General features: G+C 35.9%; 1 protein-coding gene across 7 annotated transcripts in view; it reads left to right on the top strand.

The window, feature by feature from the left end:
* CERT1 (ceramide transporter 1) overlaps positions 1-14,743 on the top strand; it is a 148,237-nt gene that overhangs the window by 116,632 nt on the left and 16,862 nt on the right. For 4 of the 7 annotated variants that reach the window (XR_011258058.1, XR_011258057.1, XR_011258056.1 and 1 more), the window contains exons 10-14: positions 1,278-1,370; positions 8,227-8,322; positions 10,567-10,699; positions 11,507-11,577; positions 14,427-14,555. Coding sequence is in view for 2 of the 7 variants with exons in the window: in XM_069595336.1 (XP_069451437.1) it covers positions 1,278-1,370; positions 8,227-8,322; positions 10,567-10,699; positions 11,507-11,577; positions 14,427-14,555 (522 nt within the window). In the remaining 5 variants the exon portion in view is untranslated. Of the gene's footprint in view, positions 1-1,277; positions 1,371-1,890; positions 1,969-8,226; positions 8,323-10,566; positions 10,700-11,506; positions 11,578-14,426; positions 14,556-14,743 lie in introns of all 7 variants that reach the window. The other 3 variants (XR_011258053.1, XR_011258054.1, XM_069595335.2) reach the window with 1 other exon arrangement.

Genomic DNA, 14,743 nt, shown 5'->3' with positions numbered 1-14,743 from the left:
TGTGTGTCAGTTGTATGCCCTAAATTAACTTGCATAGAAAAATTGGCTCGTTTATTCCTTTTAATTTTAAAGGCAGAGAAGGCTATTATGCTGCCAACTACAGGTGGGCACTTGCCACCTGCCTCTACACAGATTAAATCACAGGTGTTGCTGCAACTGCTGTCCTTCAGCACTCCCTTAATGAGCACAGGTCGGAGAGGAGGAATGAGGCACTCCATGCTCTGGGAAAACTGGCAGAATAGGCCTTCAGATAGATATCTTTAGGACATGATTTTATGAGTCCAGTTCACGGAATTCCTTCATGGTGATATCTGCTACTGGTGACTAGCTGAAATATGCAAAAATGCATTGATTACATATACTCCCCCTTCACCAAAATCACAAATATGCTGACCTTCCCTCACTGCCTCTTTGGAGCAGTGTCTCTGAGCTATCTGACATGCTGCCTCCTAGGCTGTGGTCCTCATTTTTCCCCAAGTGAAACTTAGCTCACAGCTCTCATGTCGTGCATTGTTTTTAAGTTGATAGTGCCCATTTACTGGTCTGTCTGCCCAAGGTAAGTTGTCTGCAACAGCGGCTGTTTGCTTTTCATGTTCATTTTATAGATCTCATTTCCCGTTTTTTAACATGCAGAATTCTAAAAAGTTTCAGTTCCTAAGTGAGTTCTCATTTTGGGTGCCAAAAATGTAGCATCTGAAAAACTATCCTTGTATTTGGTTTTTTTGGTGTTTAGGTTTTTTTTGGTTAGTTTTTTCCCCTTCACTGTGTTTTTCCTTTTGTTTTAATCTGGATTATTTGGGGAAGAGTTTTGAACTATGAGATGAAGACAAGTTAGTCTTGAGTTTTGCCACTACCTATGTAGCTCAACACTTACTGCTTAAATCCTCTGGGCCTTGGTTTTCTAATCTTTGAAACAAGTGCTTAGAGAGGATGATTCAGATCGTCCCTTCCGGCTTAAAAATGCTCCTCTCCTGAACATCAGTATGGTGGCTGAGTTGGAATCGAATCAATGAAGACTTCTTTAGACTTTGGGAAAAAGAAATATTCAAGGGGCTATCAATATCCCTGGTCTAAGCTTAGTGTCTTTGGAATCTGAAAGAAAAAAGTCAGGATACATCAAGTGTCAAGATTTGGCAAGACTTGTGTCTTTAGAGTAGCTTCATAATTCAAATATTTATGAATACTAAACTGTTAAGTAATTAAATGTTACATTATCCACTCTTCAGTTGCAAAATACGCTTTGTAACCTTCCTATTTAAAATTATGTGCTTTCTTAGTCGCAGAGTGAAAAGGTCAGGTTACATTGGTCTACTTCAATGACATCTGGAGATGCCTTTTCTTCTGTGGGGACTCACAGATTTGTCCAAAAGGTAAGCTAATGCCAGACTTTACTGAAAGTATATGCTATATTCTTCACTGTTAATGAAACTACCCTGTTAAATTATTTAAGTTTTCTTCATTTTCCTGAATTTAAGTAATGAGATTTTTTTTGTTTGGTATTACATGTTTTCTTCCATAGACATCCTCCAGAAACTGTTAGAAATCTTCTTCTGAATATAATGTTCTTCCATTTTTATTTAAGGGAAAAGAAGGGTGGGGGATAGGGAATGGCTTGTCCAAAACAGTTAACCAGAAACGTGGCCAGCGATATTAAATCTTTCTTCTCTGGGGTTAAGTGGTACCATTTTGTATTATTGGCAGCCTGCATTCTTTATAGAAAGATTTTGGAGCATTCCACATAATAGGTGCATGAAGTCAGCGCTCGCTGCTGAGCCTGTTTCATACAGCGCTTTGTTCCCTCTCTTTATCTTGTGTTTGGAAGTTGGTACTGAATGCTCTGTTGTGCCTCTGTTCTGATTACTTGGTTTTTTCTTTGTCTGTCTCTGGTAGCCCTATAGTCGCCCTTCCTCCATGTCTTCCATTGATCTAGTCAGTGCCTCTGACGATGTTCACAGATTCAGCTCCCAGGTACTGTATGAATGTATAGAGTGGACTCGAGTCTTTCTGTGCTATGTTTCAGCCTGCTTTCCCAGTTCCTAGAAGTCTTTTGATTAGGCCACTTGTTTTGGTTTGAATTTTAAATAGTAACATCAAGCATTAAACAAGCCTTCCTTATCTGCTAAATAGTTTCTCTGTCAGGCGTGCATGTGCCCTTTGTATCCTCTGTTGTGAATAGCTTGGAATTTCACCATATAGGAGGTACTCCTGAAAGATTTCAAATTGAACTGAAGCTAGTAGAAGGTATCTGGTTTTTAACTATCCTGTGATATCTGTTTCTTTAGACAGGATTCAGCAACTTTTGTGGACATGGTCTATAGGATATGTTATAGCATCAAAGTGGGTTTCAGGTGTCACTTCCAATATAATTTAAAATGCCTCATCATATATTCAACAGGGAAATAACTTTTAAAATAAAATTTGTCTCATTACCATTATACGTTTTGTTGAACAGGTTGTATTTTCCTTAGATAGATTACCCTTGGAAATGAGTATTCCTGTTCATATGATAAATCTATGGAAATTGATTTTAAATTATTTAGTATCAGCATCATTTAGGAATTTAGGATAGGGATTTGGATGCATGCAGTCTCTGCCCTCATAATAAAATCAAAAGTACCAACAGAAGGATATTTTTGCATCAGCATTAGGTTAAAAAATTTTTTTTAATCTTCACATACTTGCCTTTCAAGCTTGTATTTTTATGGTGATTGCATTTCATTTGTGATATGTCATCATATGTTAAGAACCTGAACTCTAGTCAAAATGACCAAGTTTAAATCTGGTTTCCTGTATATTTGACAACTTTTCTAACTCCTCTGTGCTTTGCTTCTGTCATCTAGCTAGGACTGTGTTAGAGCTGGAACCTAGCATGTAGGAAGCACTCAGTAAATGAGCTTTTATCATTGCCATATTATTTCTTTGAGCTAACCAAAATTATCTACGTTATTTTTTCCTCAGTTTTCCAGTAAATGATTTTTAAAAATCAGTTTAAACCAGGTGTAGGAATAAAATTTATATTAGTTTTCAACTATGCAAAAAGAAGAAAATTGTGTATGACTCAGATTTTTTTCTGACTTTTGTAGTTTTTTTCTCCTTGAACATTTTTGGGAAAGAGATATATCAGTTCCTCATCAGAAATTACCCTTAGCCAGATTTAGTACAGTATTTATCACCTCCTGCTAATTCATTTATGCATGCTTTTAAAATAGTGACTTTTATTTTACAGTAAATCAGTGACCAAACTGGATAATACTGGGAGACTGGTTTATTTGCTAAGCTCCACCTTGCATTGAAATAATAAAATAACAGACTCTTTAAAAGATATCATTACTGGTCACTGTTTTCTCTTAAAACATAGAAATATACAGGCTATAAATTAAATAAAATGTAATGAGAGCAAGAAAAGAATTTGAACTGTTCATAGGTGCCTAAGAAGTAGGGCTTCAGAACCCAGACCTGAACCTTAGTTATAGAGTATATAAAACGGCTGAAAGCCATCAGATACAAGTGAAATGTCGAGGAGCAGGTGCCCAGATTTTTACAAAACTTCCAAATGCAGCTTATTTCTTCACCTAAGTTCTTGTGTAACTCAGTTGAGAAAAATCTTTCTAGTATTTTTTTTTCCTAATGTACAATGCTCATGATTGATCTGGTTCTGTTTTTAAAAGCTTTTGATTAGTCTGCTCTTTTATATGCCCAAAGGGGAAATTAAGAGCAATAGCATTGAGGTCTCTTTAAGTATTTACTGTCTTGCTAAAGTATTTGTTGTCATTAGCAGACTTGGGCTCTGGCAGTTAACTATTGATTAATTTGGCTATGCCATCTACATACAAATACTGGCTCTTGATCACTTTGTTCTTAGTGACATATAATGGTCATAGTCCTGCTTAAAGAGGATAATTAAAGGTAAAACTGAGATTGCCCCTGAAAATAACTTCAAATAAAATATATGACTCTCTTAGGAAATTGGGCTTCCCTGGTAGCTCAGTGGTAAAGAATCTGCCTGAAGGAGTGCATGGCAACCCACTCCAGTACTCTTGCCTGGAGAATCCCCATGGACAGGGGAGCCTGGCAGGCTACAGTCCATAGGGTCACAAAGAGCTGGACATGACTGAGTGACTAATCACAGCACTGGAAATTAGTAGTAACTCATGAATCTTCTGGGCAGGTGTTGGAAATGAAGTAGCCCTAAATGAAAGGGTATAGAGAGTAGGAAAGAATTAGATTCCTAAATGGACCTTTTTGGCCACATTTATTTCCATACCACAGTTACCACGTAAAGGTGTCAACTCACAGACCAAGGGAAAATAAAAAGCATCCTTAGTTGGAAAAAAAAGAAAGTCAAAGGGTGGGTAGTACATCTGCAGGTTAATGTATGATGAGAATCACCATTGCAAAAAACAAATCTGAGTAAAGCTTTTGCCCACTTTTGTCCTTAATAACTTTACTGTTGTGGTAATTGTCTATTTCACCCCTTCCTTCTTTATTATATAAAATAAAATTGCTAATTACTTTTATGCTGATAAATGCTTATTTAGCTGAACTAGAACGTAGTCTAAAATAATAGATCACTATTAATATTCTTATACATATTCTCTTTTCATATATATGTATATATTAAGTAAAATTACATACCTCAGTAATAGTTTTTTCCTACCAATGTAGATGATTCTATATATACTGTTTTGTATAAAAACTAGCATTTTTTTGTTTTGTTCAGTAAATATAGGTCTAGATCTCCTTGTCTGTTGTATGAATATGCATGTTAGATTTACCACCTAGTATTGAACATTTATTTTCAGTTAGTCTCTATTATTTAATAAATAGTGCTACCTAGGCCTCCCTGTATATACACCTTCTCTGTCTATACATCATGGAATATTTATCCAATTATTTTCCTGGAATATATTTCCAGAAGTTTTAAGACAGAGGCCATGCACACACCTAAGCTTTTTTATTCTTATTGCGAGATTGTCCATTAGAGAAGTTGAACCAGCTACACTCCTGGGTCAGTTTTCTTTTGCTATCCTGGCACTGAATATTATAATTTAGTTAATATTTGCCAGTGTGATAGACTAGAAGTGTTATTTTTGCTCCTTAACTGTTGGCGTTCTTCAGTGAATTGACTATTCATATCCTTGACCATTTTTCTTCTAGGTTAACTATTAATTTGTTATTAATAAATTATTGTGTCCAGCAGATCCCTTTATGACCCTGTAATAGTAAGCATAGTTGTATTCCTTTCACATGGATAAGAAAAAGAGGTTTAAACTCTGAGCCCTTCTGAGACTTTTGTTGATTACACTTTTGTTGTGCCATCAAAGGACAATTTTGTTTAGAGCTAGCCTTCTAAAATGGCATACTGAGTGATTGAAATGTGAAGTGAAAGAAAAGGTAAGAATTGGAGTGCCATCACCTCCAAATGTGTTTTATCTCCAGTCTTTTCATAGTTCATTTGCTATGAAGATGCTGTTTATATCAGCTTACCATTTTCAACTCAAGGTGCAAAAAACTAGGGACACGATTCCTGAACTTACACTTAGGCTAAAATTCACCCTTCTTGTTTTTAAGTGATAGATACTTCTAGTAACATTATTTTCTAGTATGTCAGACTTTGAACCTGATAAGGTGGAAATTTGGGCAAATGTTTATTCATGTCATCCAATTAATGGTCCCTAGCGTTACACTTATTTTTAATATAGAGTCATAACTGGAAACAGTAAATGGAGCATCTTTATATCTGAAATATGAGTGTGGTCACAAATGCCCAAGCCGTTGTCCCTATAGTAACATTGCTACTGCATATTTTAAGATAAAATTCATTACAGTGAGATTTTACTGGTATATCTTTCTTTGTAACCTTAATATTATTACTTCAAGGAATATACCATAATGGATAAAGATTCCTTGGTGAAGGCTTTGAAGACATGGCTAATATAGTAATTCGGTACTGCATTAGTTTTGTTAATTTCCTAGGAGCACAGTAGTGAATACATCTTGTTTGTTTCTCTGTTGGATGTTTTCAAGCCCTCTTAAGGAAGTAATGAGGACAAAAGACTGAAAACTTTTCCATGGTAGCTATATGGATGCAATGGTAGCTATAATAGGAATTCTGTTGCTTCATCTATCTAGCAAGACAATATTAAAAACATTTACTGTACACTGTTTCAAACTTAAGTTACCTCCTATCAGTTTATATTTGTGGAATCTGGTAATCTGGTTTCTTTTGCATCAAAACACAAATCAAAAACAGCTTATCATTTTTCAGACATTTGAAATAACTAATTTAGGAATACTCCAAATAGAAACACAATTACCTGCATATTTTTTCAACAAAAGAGCTAAATGGCACTAAAGTTCTTTTGAACAGAACTCTCTTTGTTTTTTTAGCAGAATAAAATCCTTAACATTCTTCTTTCACAAATAATCCATTTAAAGTAGGGCCTCTTTGGGAGAAATATTTCTTTCTACCTCTAATCTCATGATAAATATAGGTGTTCCTAACTGCTAGCAGCCTACAGAAAAAGTATGTACATACCCAGATCTAAAGATTTCTAAGATCTTGATACCTAAAAGTGATTAAAAATAATCTCCCAGTCGTGGTATGCCTTAGGCCAGGCTGCTGTGGAGGCTCTGTCTGTGCATGCGAACTGGGACTTGCTTCGTTCTTCCTCTAATAAGATACCTTTGGTATATAGCGTCTGTAACTTGGAATTCTATGTTAGTCATCCTGAACCTCTCAAAGCAGATTTCAGAGTTTTAGAGACACAGAGATTTTATTCCCAGGCAGTCTTTGAAGTTATGTTTTCTAATTAAGGCTTTATAAAATTATAGATGGACTAGTAGTCATGTTTTAAAGTTTCTTCCAGTTGTCTAACTCAACACCCTTCACACCAAAAATTATGGATAAAGAAATAAGTTACTATGTAACATTTATTTAGTACAAACGTAGATTGTAGAATTTCAGCCTACACACTATTACCAAAAACTTTTCTGATGATCATTGCCAATTAAAGAGACATTTTTAGTCATAACTACTTTCAGTAATTACGAAGCCAAAAATGCCTTCTGAAATCCAGGAAATTTGGTGTACACATCACAATAACATAGTGATAACATCCTTATATGCAGAAAAATGACATCTTCAAAGTGACTAATTTTAAGAGCTCTGCCCCCAAATCATTAGTGTGTTTAATTCAAAATACATGTAAACCTAGTTCTTATGTTTCTCTAATGAATGTAATAGACTTTATGTAAAATAAGTTGTTAAACTTAGGAATAAATCTTAAAATCGAAGCATAATATACATATTTTTCAATTCTTTTCTGCCTTTTGTTAATATTCTATAAAACAAAATTATGAGTAAATGTTAAGAAAATAGGACTTAGAAACTGTCTGTGTAGATGGAAAAGGTGCCAGTTCCTTCAGAGACAATCTGTTTATCACTTCATTTCTGTTTATAAACATGTTTCATATTAGCAGGGTTTCCAAAGAACACTTAAATGAGATCTTACCAATTAATCTGATTGAGGATTCTGGGAATAAGAACTATTTGACTCTATTTATAAAAGATGTGTCAGGATAATTTGATAGTTAAAAGCAGAGGTTGCAATTTAAATTTAGTAAAAGAAATTTAGTTAGAAATTTAGAAAGAATGTAGAATAATGAAATGAAATCAGATATACAGAAAGGTTGGTTATTTTTTAAGTTGGCTTGTATTCATGATAAAAGAGGAGTTGAGTATAATAACAAAAATTTTCTTTTTGTAGAGAAATCTTGACACACAACAAGCTTTCTAATATCTCTGTATAGTATTTAACTACAGAAACACAGGACTAGATGGCCTCTTTGTGCCCCTTTTACGCTTAATGCCCCATGATTTTATGCTTTAAGACATTATCTCTGTAAGAATACATATGGTAGGAAAGGAGGGAGTAGTTCTTTTTTCCAGAAAACACATGCTTTGGTCACTTGATGGACATTAGGCCAGTGTTAAGTAGAGTGAAGCACCTTGTTTCCCCACATTTCTCCTCTCTGTCATTAACCTGGATATGCTATCTGGAATGTGGACTAAAACTCTACAACACTGTATAAAACCTACTAACCTTTGTGCATTTGGTTGCTTAGCTTTTTAAAAACACCATTTCTGAACTGAAATAACTGAATACCATTCTGTTTTAGAGGTTACTGGATATGGATTCTTACGGTTCTGTTTTTCTTTTTAAGGTTGAAGAGATGGTGCAGAACCATATGACCTATTCATTGCAGGATGTAGGTGGGGATGCCAACTGGCAATTGGTTGTAGAAGAAGGGGAGATGAAGGTAATTCCCTGCAGGCTAATTGCAGCCCATTGCAGTCATACTGAATTATTATTATTGATCTAAGTAAGATAGCACTTACAGTTTTCTTTTAAGTGAACTATTACGTATGATTGAAGAAGTTCTAAATAATGAGAAATAAAATGTCTCTTTGCTTTCCTGGTTTAGCTTTTACATAATTTTTTATGATCATAGTATAAATCTGTACACAGATTTTTCTGTTTTACCGTGGCCTTGGAGAAAATGGGTTTTGATATGAACAGGTCACAATTAGCTAATGACTCTCTGGATATTTCTCTCCCTTTAAATATACTGAATGTTGTGCCCAGGTGTTAACTTTTTTCCCTCTTTGGTCTGTACCTCACTTCTTGTTCTTTCTTTCACTGCTTCTTTTTTTTGGACATTGATTAGCTAATCTTGCTCATATCCCTAGCGTAAGAGAGTAAGAGCAAGGGACAAGAGACTGAGTGTTAGTTGAAAACCAACAACAGTATCGTTGAATTTTGGATTACTTCATGCCCAAGGCACAATGCTAAAGATAAACAGATATTTAATAAGACTCCCTCCAAGCTGAAACTTTGGTTGGAAGGAGGATATTGACATTTAAAAGATACAGCTATTTAGCTCTACCAGATAATATTGAATGAAAAGTACAGGTGAACAGTGGAGGAAAATTGAAAGAGATCTCAGATTTGAGACAGATTGTTTTACATCAAGGACTATGACTAGAAATGGAAACAAGGTTCTCACAAAGGTGAGGCGAGGGCATTTATATTCAGGAGTTTTGTACAGATTTTTGACCACAGTTATTCTCACAAGTGAGATACAGTATTAGATGTTGGAATTTACTCTCCTCCTGAAAAGGGAACAAATTAAGAAATAGAGGAGGTAAGCAAATGAGAGACCAGCATGTTAGTTAGAATGCTGGCAGTCTGGTTAGAGAATGGTTAGAGAACAGAAAGACCAGCTGTCACGAGGCCTTACTAGTACGTTACCCCAGAATGAAACATAATAGTTCTGACATAACTAGGTAATCAGAGGCCTTCCCCCACAAGAGCGTGCCCCAGAAGCAGACCAGCATACATCCTGCCCACAGGAGAAGGGGTTCAGCCAAGCCTGCCTGACTCTCCTGTGTCCACCATTCAGGTGTCCCTGTTTCCCCGCCAAGGAGGGGGAAGTGAAAGGGTGAGGAGAAGCTGGGAGTCATTGTCTGAGTGGAGGTCCTTCACCTGAAGTGAGCGGTAGAGGAGAAGTGCTCCTGCCGCTTTAGAGAGAGAGTCGCTGGGGCTGGTTTATGCGGTGTATAAAATAACCCACAGACAGAATGTGTTATTGTCTGTAGCAGTGAGCTAGCCTCTGTATACAGAGTGACATTTTAGAAGGACTAGGCTCGTAGGGATATGAAACTGGAGACCACTTAGGAGATTCAGGTACAAGGTGATGAAAACATACCTTAAAAAGATACACAATAGTAGAAAAGTCAAGTTTTGGATGTCTTACAGATTACTAATAAGCTTAAAACCTATGTGCAATGTAAGGGAGGAAATCAAAAGTCTAGAGTTTCCAGTTTTGGTTACTGGAAAAATATTATCAGTCCCAATAACATAAATAAATGTGTAAGGAAAGGTACTTTGGAGAGAAATTAGGTGAAATGCCTAACAGTGTCCAGCCCCATAGGCACTCCATAAATTGAGAGCTGGTTTCCTCTGTGATAACCTGATTATTTTTCAAAGAACTTACTACAGAGCTGTCTAAAGCACCAAATCCTCTATAATTTTGAAGTAATTAATTTTATTCAAGAGTTTATACAGTCTCAGTATTTAAAGCAAGACAGATCTTAAGGCATGCAACCTCAGTTTAAAAACAAGATATCATTGATCTTTATGCGATGTTAGCATTCCGTCATTGGTTCAACAAATAATTGAGTGCCTTCGTGTTTCAGATACTGTTCTAGGTGATGGGGATACAGCAGTGAACATATTATCCCTTAGGAGATAATGTTCTAACCAGCTGTATTTGGCCTTCTTAGCCATGACGAATGGTCTTTGAGAATGTTCAGTAAATAATGTCTAATTTAAATGGATGTATTTGTAGCTCTCACTCATTACATATACATACTTTGGCATTGTAGTGTTAAATATTTTTTTGTATTGTCTTTGTTAATAATTTGAAATTTTAATTTTTCTTTTGGCAGAATGTTTATGTTCCATAAGTGTTTTTAAACATGTTTTAAAATATATCCTCTAGGTATATAGAAGAGAAGTAGAAGAAAATGGGATTGTTCTGGATCCTTTGAAAGCTACCCATGCAGTTAAAGGCGTTACAGGACACGAGGTCTGCAATTACTTCTGGAATGTTGATGTTCGCAATGATTGGGAAAGTAAGCTGCCATTACTATATTTTGATAGTTTTTAATTTTAAATTAAATACCAAATCTAACCTGGTCTTCTTAATCTGAGCTATAGTTTCCAAAGTCATAAAAACTCCAGATAGTTATGGAAACTATCTGGAGAATCATCCAGGGGACTGATAATACCTGAGCTTTTCATTGTACAAAATGCTTCTCAGTGAGTTACAGCATTAATCCACTACAGTCCTGTGTGATAGGTAGGTAATAAAGTAAAATTCAGATAGCCTAAGTGACACGTTAAAGACCACAGAACTAGTTAGTGGAAAAGCCAAGGCTAAAATAAAAGGTTTCTATTTTATCATCTTTTTTTCCTTCTATACTGTTTATGTGATAAATTGTAGATTAAGAGGGGGCTATGAGGGGAGTGGTGTCAGGGGAGGGGGGTGTGTTCTCCTCAGGCTTACAGTCACCTAAACCTAGGTGAACAGCTTATTCAGCTCCGATAAATTAAGGATGACAAGAGAGGGAAGAGGTCATGGTGTTAGGGAATAATTTGTGCCCTAGTAATGAAGCCATGATTAGAATTGCTTTCTTGCAGTGGGAGCTGGATACTGGGCCAAAAAAAAATGAGGTTTCCTGGTGATTAGATCTCATTGCCACCATCTATAACCCCTAATACTGTATGAATACAAACTCCCTTCCATGTGGATGTAGCCTCGGTAGAGCAAGATCCTGTTCATTTTACTATAATATCTGTGCATAATGTAAGTGAATTAGTCACATACTGGGAAACGGTAACACATTGTTTTGACTGCTAACATTTTCTCTTCATTGCAGCAACTATAGAAAACTTTCATGTGGTGGAAACATTAGCTGATAATGCAATCATCATTTATCAAACGCACAAGGTAAATATCTTTTAATCCCAACAGGATTCCAGCGTAGTTTGAACAGAGACATACAAAATACTCTCTAAAGTAAAATTTGGCAGGAAATTAAGTTGCGCAAAAAGATTCAAAGACTATTAATCACGAATTTCATGTATTCGAAAAGTAAATCAGATTATTTAAACATTTCTGCTTTAAAGCAGAAATGGATGCAAAAACAAACCTGAAAAATATCCAAAACATTATGTTTGATGGCGATACATAGTAAGTCTGGAGAAGAAAGTACTCAAATCTATTCAATGTTTTTCTAGTATCTAGTCTCTAGAGGAAATAAATGAGTGACCAAATATGAATCGGTTTCCTGCGACAGTAATAGGAAAATGGAAAGTATGTTATTAGTCTGTGTTAAGACTCAAAAGTGAACATGATCTAAATGGATTATCTGACATCAGGGAAAAATTGCTGAGCATCAGCTATTGAGAGGTTGTTGGTCATGCCCCAGAACACAAAGAAACATTGTCATTTAAATTGGTTTCCTTTCACTCCATTTCTTCCTCTGTTAATCTAAATATTTAAATTAGAGAATATTTCTCTTAACTTCTTCTGCTCTATTTCCATTCTTAACATTGCCAAATATTATGTTGAATAAACAATAATAAAATTTTGGAGAGATGCACCAAAAGCAGTTTTGTACATTATATAAGAAACATGATGATTCAGTAAGTACTTCATTTTTCTTTTTAAAATAATTTTTGAGTTGAATATTTGATAATATTTCCAGTTTTGTTATGTATTTCTTGAGCTAGTCTTGTTATCTGAGGCATGTAATATTTAATGACTCTGACTTCGGCTTCATTTACATGACAACTACTCAAAGGCATAACAGTGAAGATTCTGTTTTAACTTACTGATTTAGGGGGTTTAAAGTAGAGTCTGAAATTTAATAGACTTTAAAATATTAGTCACTCTGTAATGTGCAGTGAAAATAAATGACCAGTCATTTAGAATCAGAGGGCGCTTATTTTCTAAAGATAATGGATCCTGGAAAATGGGCTGCAGAAATTATTTTGCTTCTTAAGTAGTAGATGGAGGGGAGGAATATATAGCTCATATTAGGATTATTTCTGGAAAACTAAAACTAAAGATTATTAAAGTAATGTATTTTATGTATAACAGAATTTAAGTTACAGTTGTAGTTAGTTGAATAAATGAATTGTCCTGGCATTTTTTCAACAAAATCCAGTAATAATAGGGTTTCCCTGGTAGCTTAGTTGGTAAGAAATCTGCCTGCAATTTAGCAGAGACTCTGGTTCAATTCCTGGATCAGGAAGATCCGCTAGAGAAGAGATAGGCTACCCACTCCATTATTCTTGGGCTTCCTCTTGTGGCTCAGCTGGTAAAGAATCCACCTGCAATGCAGGAAACCTGGGTTTGATCCCTGGGTTGGGAAGACCTTCTGAAGAAGGGAAAGGCCACCGACTCCAGTGTTCTGGCCTGGAGAATTCCATGGTCTGTATGGTCCATGGGGTCACAAAGAGTTGGACACGACTGAGTGACTTTCACTTATCCTTATCACTTATCCAGTAATAATAGAATTCTTTCTCTTTAAATTTGGCTTCTTTCATAATACAGTCTTAGAGAGTGCTACTCATCTCTTGATACTCAAGTCATTTTCTTCGAATTTCTGTCTTGTCATCATGCTTATTTGCATTCATTAGTTCTTATATGGCCGCATTTTCATTTGTTTAATGGCATCACATACATTTGCCCAGCACTACTGTCAAAAACTTCATGAAATTTTGTGTCTTTTAAAAGATGAACCATTTCCCTTTGCAAATGATTTGGGTTGTGTTGACACCGAGTTGTTGACTGTTTATTAAATTCAGCAATCAGGAAAGACTGCATATTTTCTCTCAGTTACAAGTATATCGTCCAGTTTGCAGAGACCTAGATTCCATGTCATTACAGTATGTTTTTCCTTGCATACCATTAAGTTGGAAGATTCAACCAAATTCTTCAGATATGATTTTGATATCAGTGGAGCATCATCTTCTTTGCTCTGAACAGTTAAAACAGAGGCATAGTACTGTACTTAAAAATGGTCTCATGGCTGTGGAAGGGGCTGATGGGGAGTGCTTGCTTAATGGGTACAGACTTTCTGTTGGGAGTGACGACACATTTAGAGCAAGTGGTGGTGTTTTTGTAACAGTAAAAATAATTAAGGCCAGTCAATTGTACACTTAAAAATTATAGCATTTTATGTTACGTATATGTTACCAAATTTAAAGAGAGCTATAAATAGCAGAAGGTTATTCTTTTGGTGTATTCTGCAAAGCCATTATTAACTCAGTTTTCATAATTAAATCCTTTGGTGGGTGCTTTCCATTTAAAATCTTGACAAGTATTACCTTACACTAAAACATTTTATTAGTCTTACATTTGTTTCTTTGTTAGTTCCATATTAAATGTAAATAAAAAGTAGTTCAAATTTTCAGGACTTCCCTTGACAGTCCAATGGTTAAAACTCCACACTTCCACTGAAGGGGGTGCAGGTTCGATCCCTCCTTGATGAACTAAGATGCTGCATGCTGTGAGAAAGGGAAAGGCGCTCAGTTGTGGCCGACTCTCTGCGACCCCATGATCTATACAGTCCATGGAATTCTCCAGGCCAGAATACTGGAGTAGGTAGCCTTTCCCCTCTTCAGGGGGTCTTCCCAACCCAGGGATCCAATCCAGGCCTCCCACATTGCGGGCAGATTCTTTACCAACTGAGCTATCAGGAAAGCCCAAGAAAACGAGTGGGTGGCGCAGCCAAAAAGAAAACCAAAAACGGAGTTCAGACTTTTAAAATATTTGTACTTCTTCTGCAGAGAGTGTGGCCAGCTTCTCAGCGGGATGTCTTATATCTTTCTGCCATTCGAAAGATATCAGCTTTGAATGAAAATGACCCGGAGACTTGGATAGTTTGTAATTTTTCTGTAGATCACAGCAGTGCTCCTGTAAGTACAGTGTATAAATGTGTTATAATTGTACAATATAAAGTTAAATACACAACACAGTACAGGGCAAAAGTGATCAGCACACACCATGCATAAAGATTTGATAATGCTTCTTAAATTTTTGTTTATTAAAGTTGGCTTCTTGGAAGAGTACAGCTGGTAGTGTTACCTGAGAGCAACAGTCATGC

This window comes from Ovis canadensis, chromosome 7, assembly GCF_042477335.2.
Source record: "Ovis canadensis isolate MfBH-ARS-UI-01 breed Bighorn chromosome 7, ARS-UI_OviCan_v2, whole genome shotgun sequence".
Classification (NCBI taxonomy): Eukaryota; Metazoa; Chordata; class Mammalia; order Artiodactyla; family Bovidae; genus Ovis; species Ovis canadensis.
Note: the sequence above shows the minus strand (reverse complement) of the source record. Positions and strands in the feature narration are given on the sequence as shown.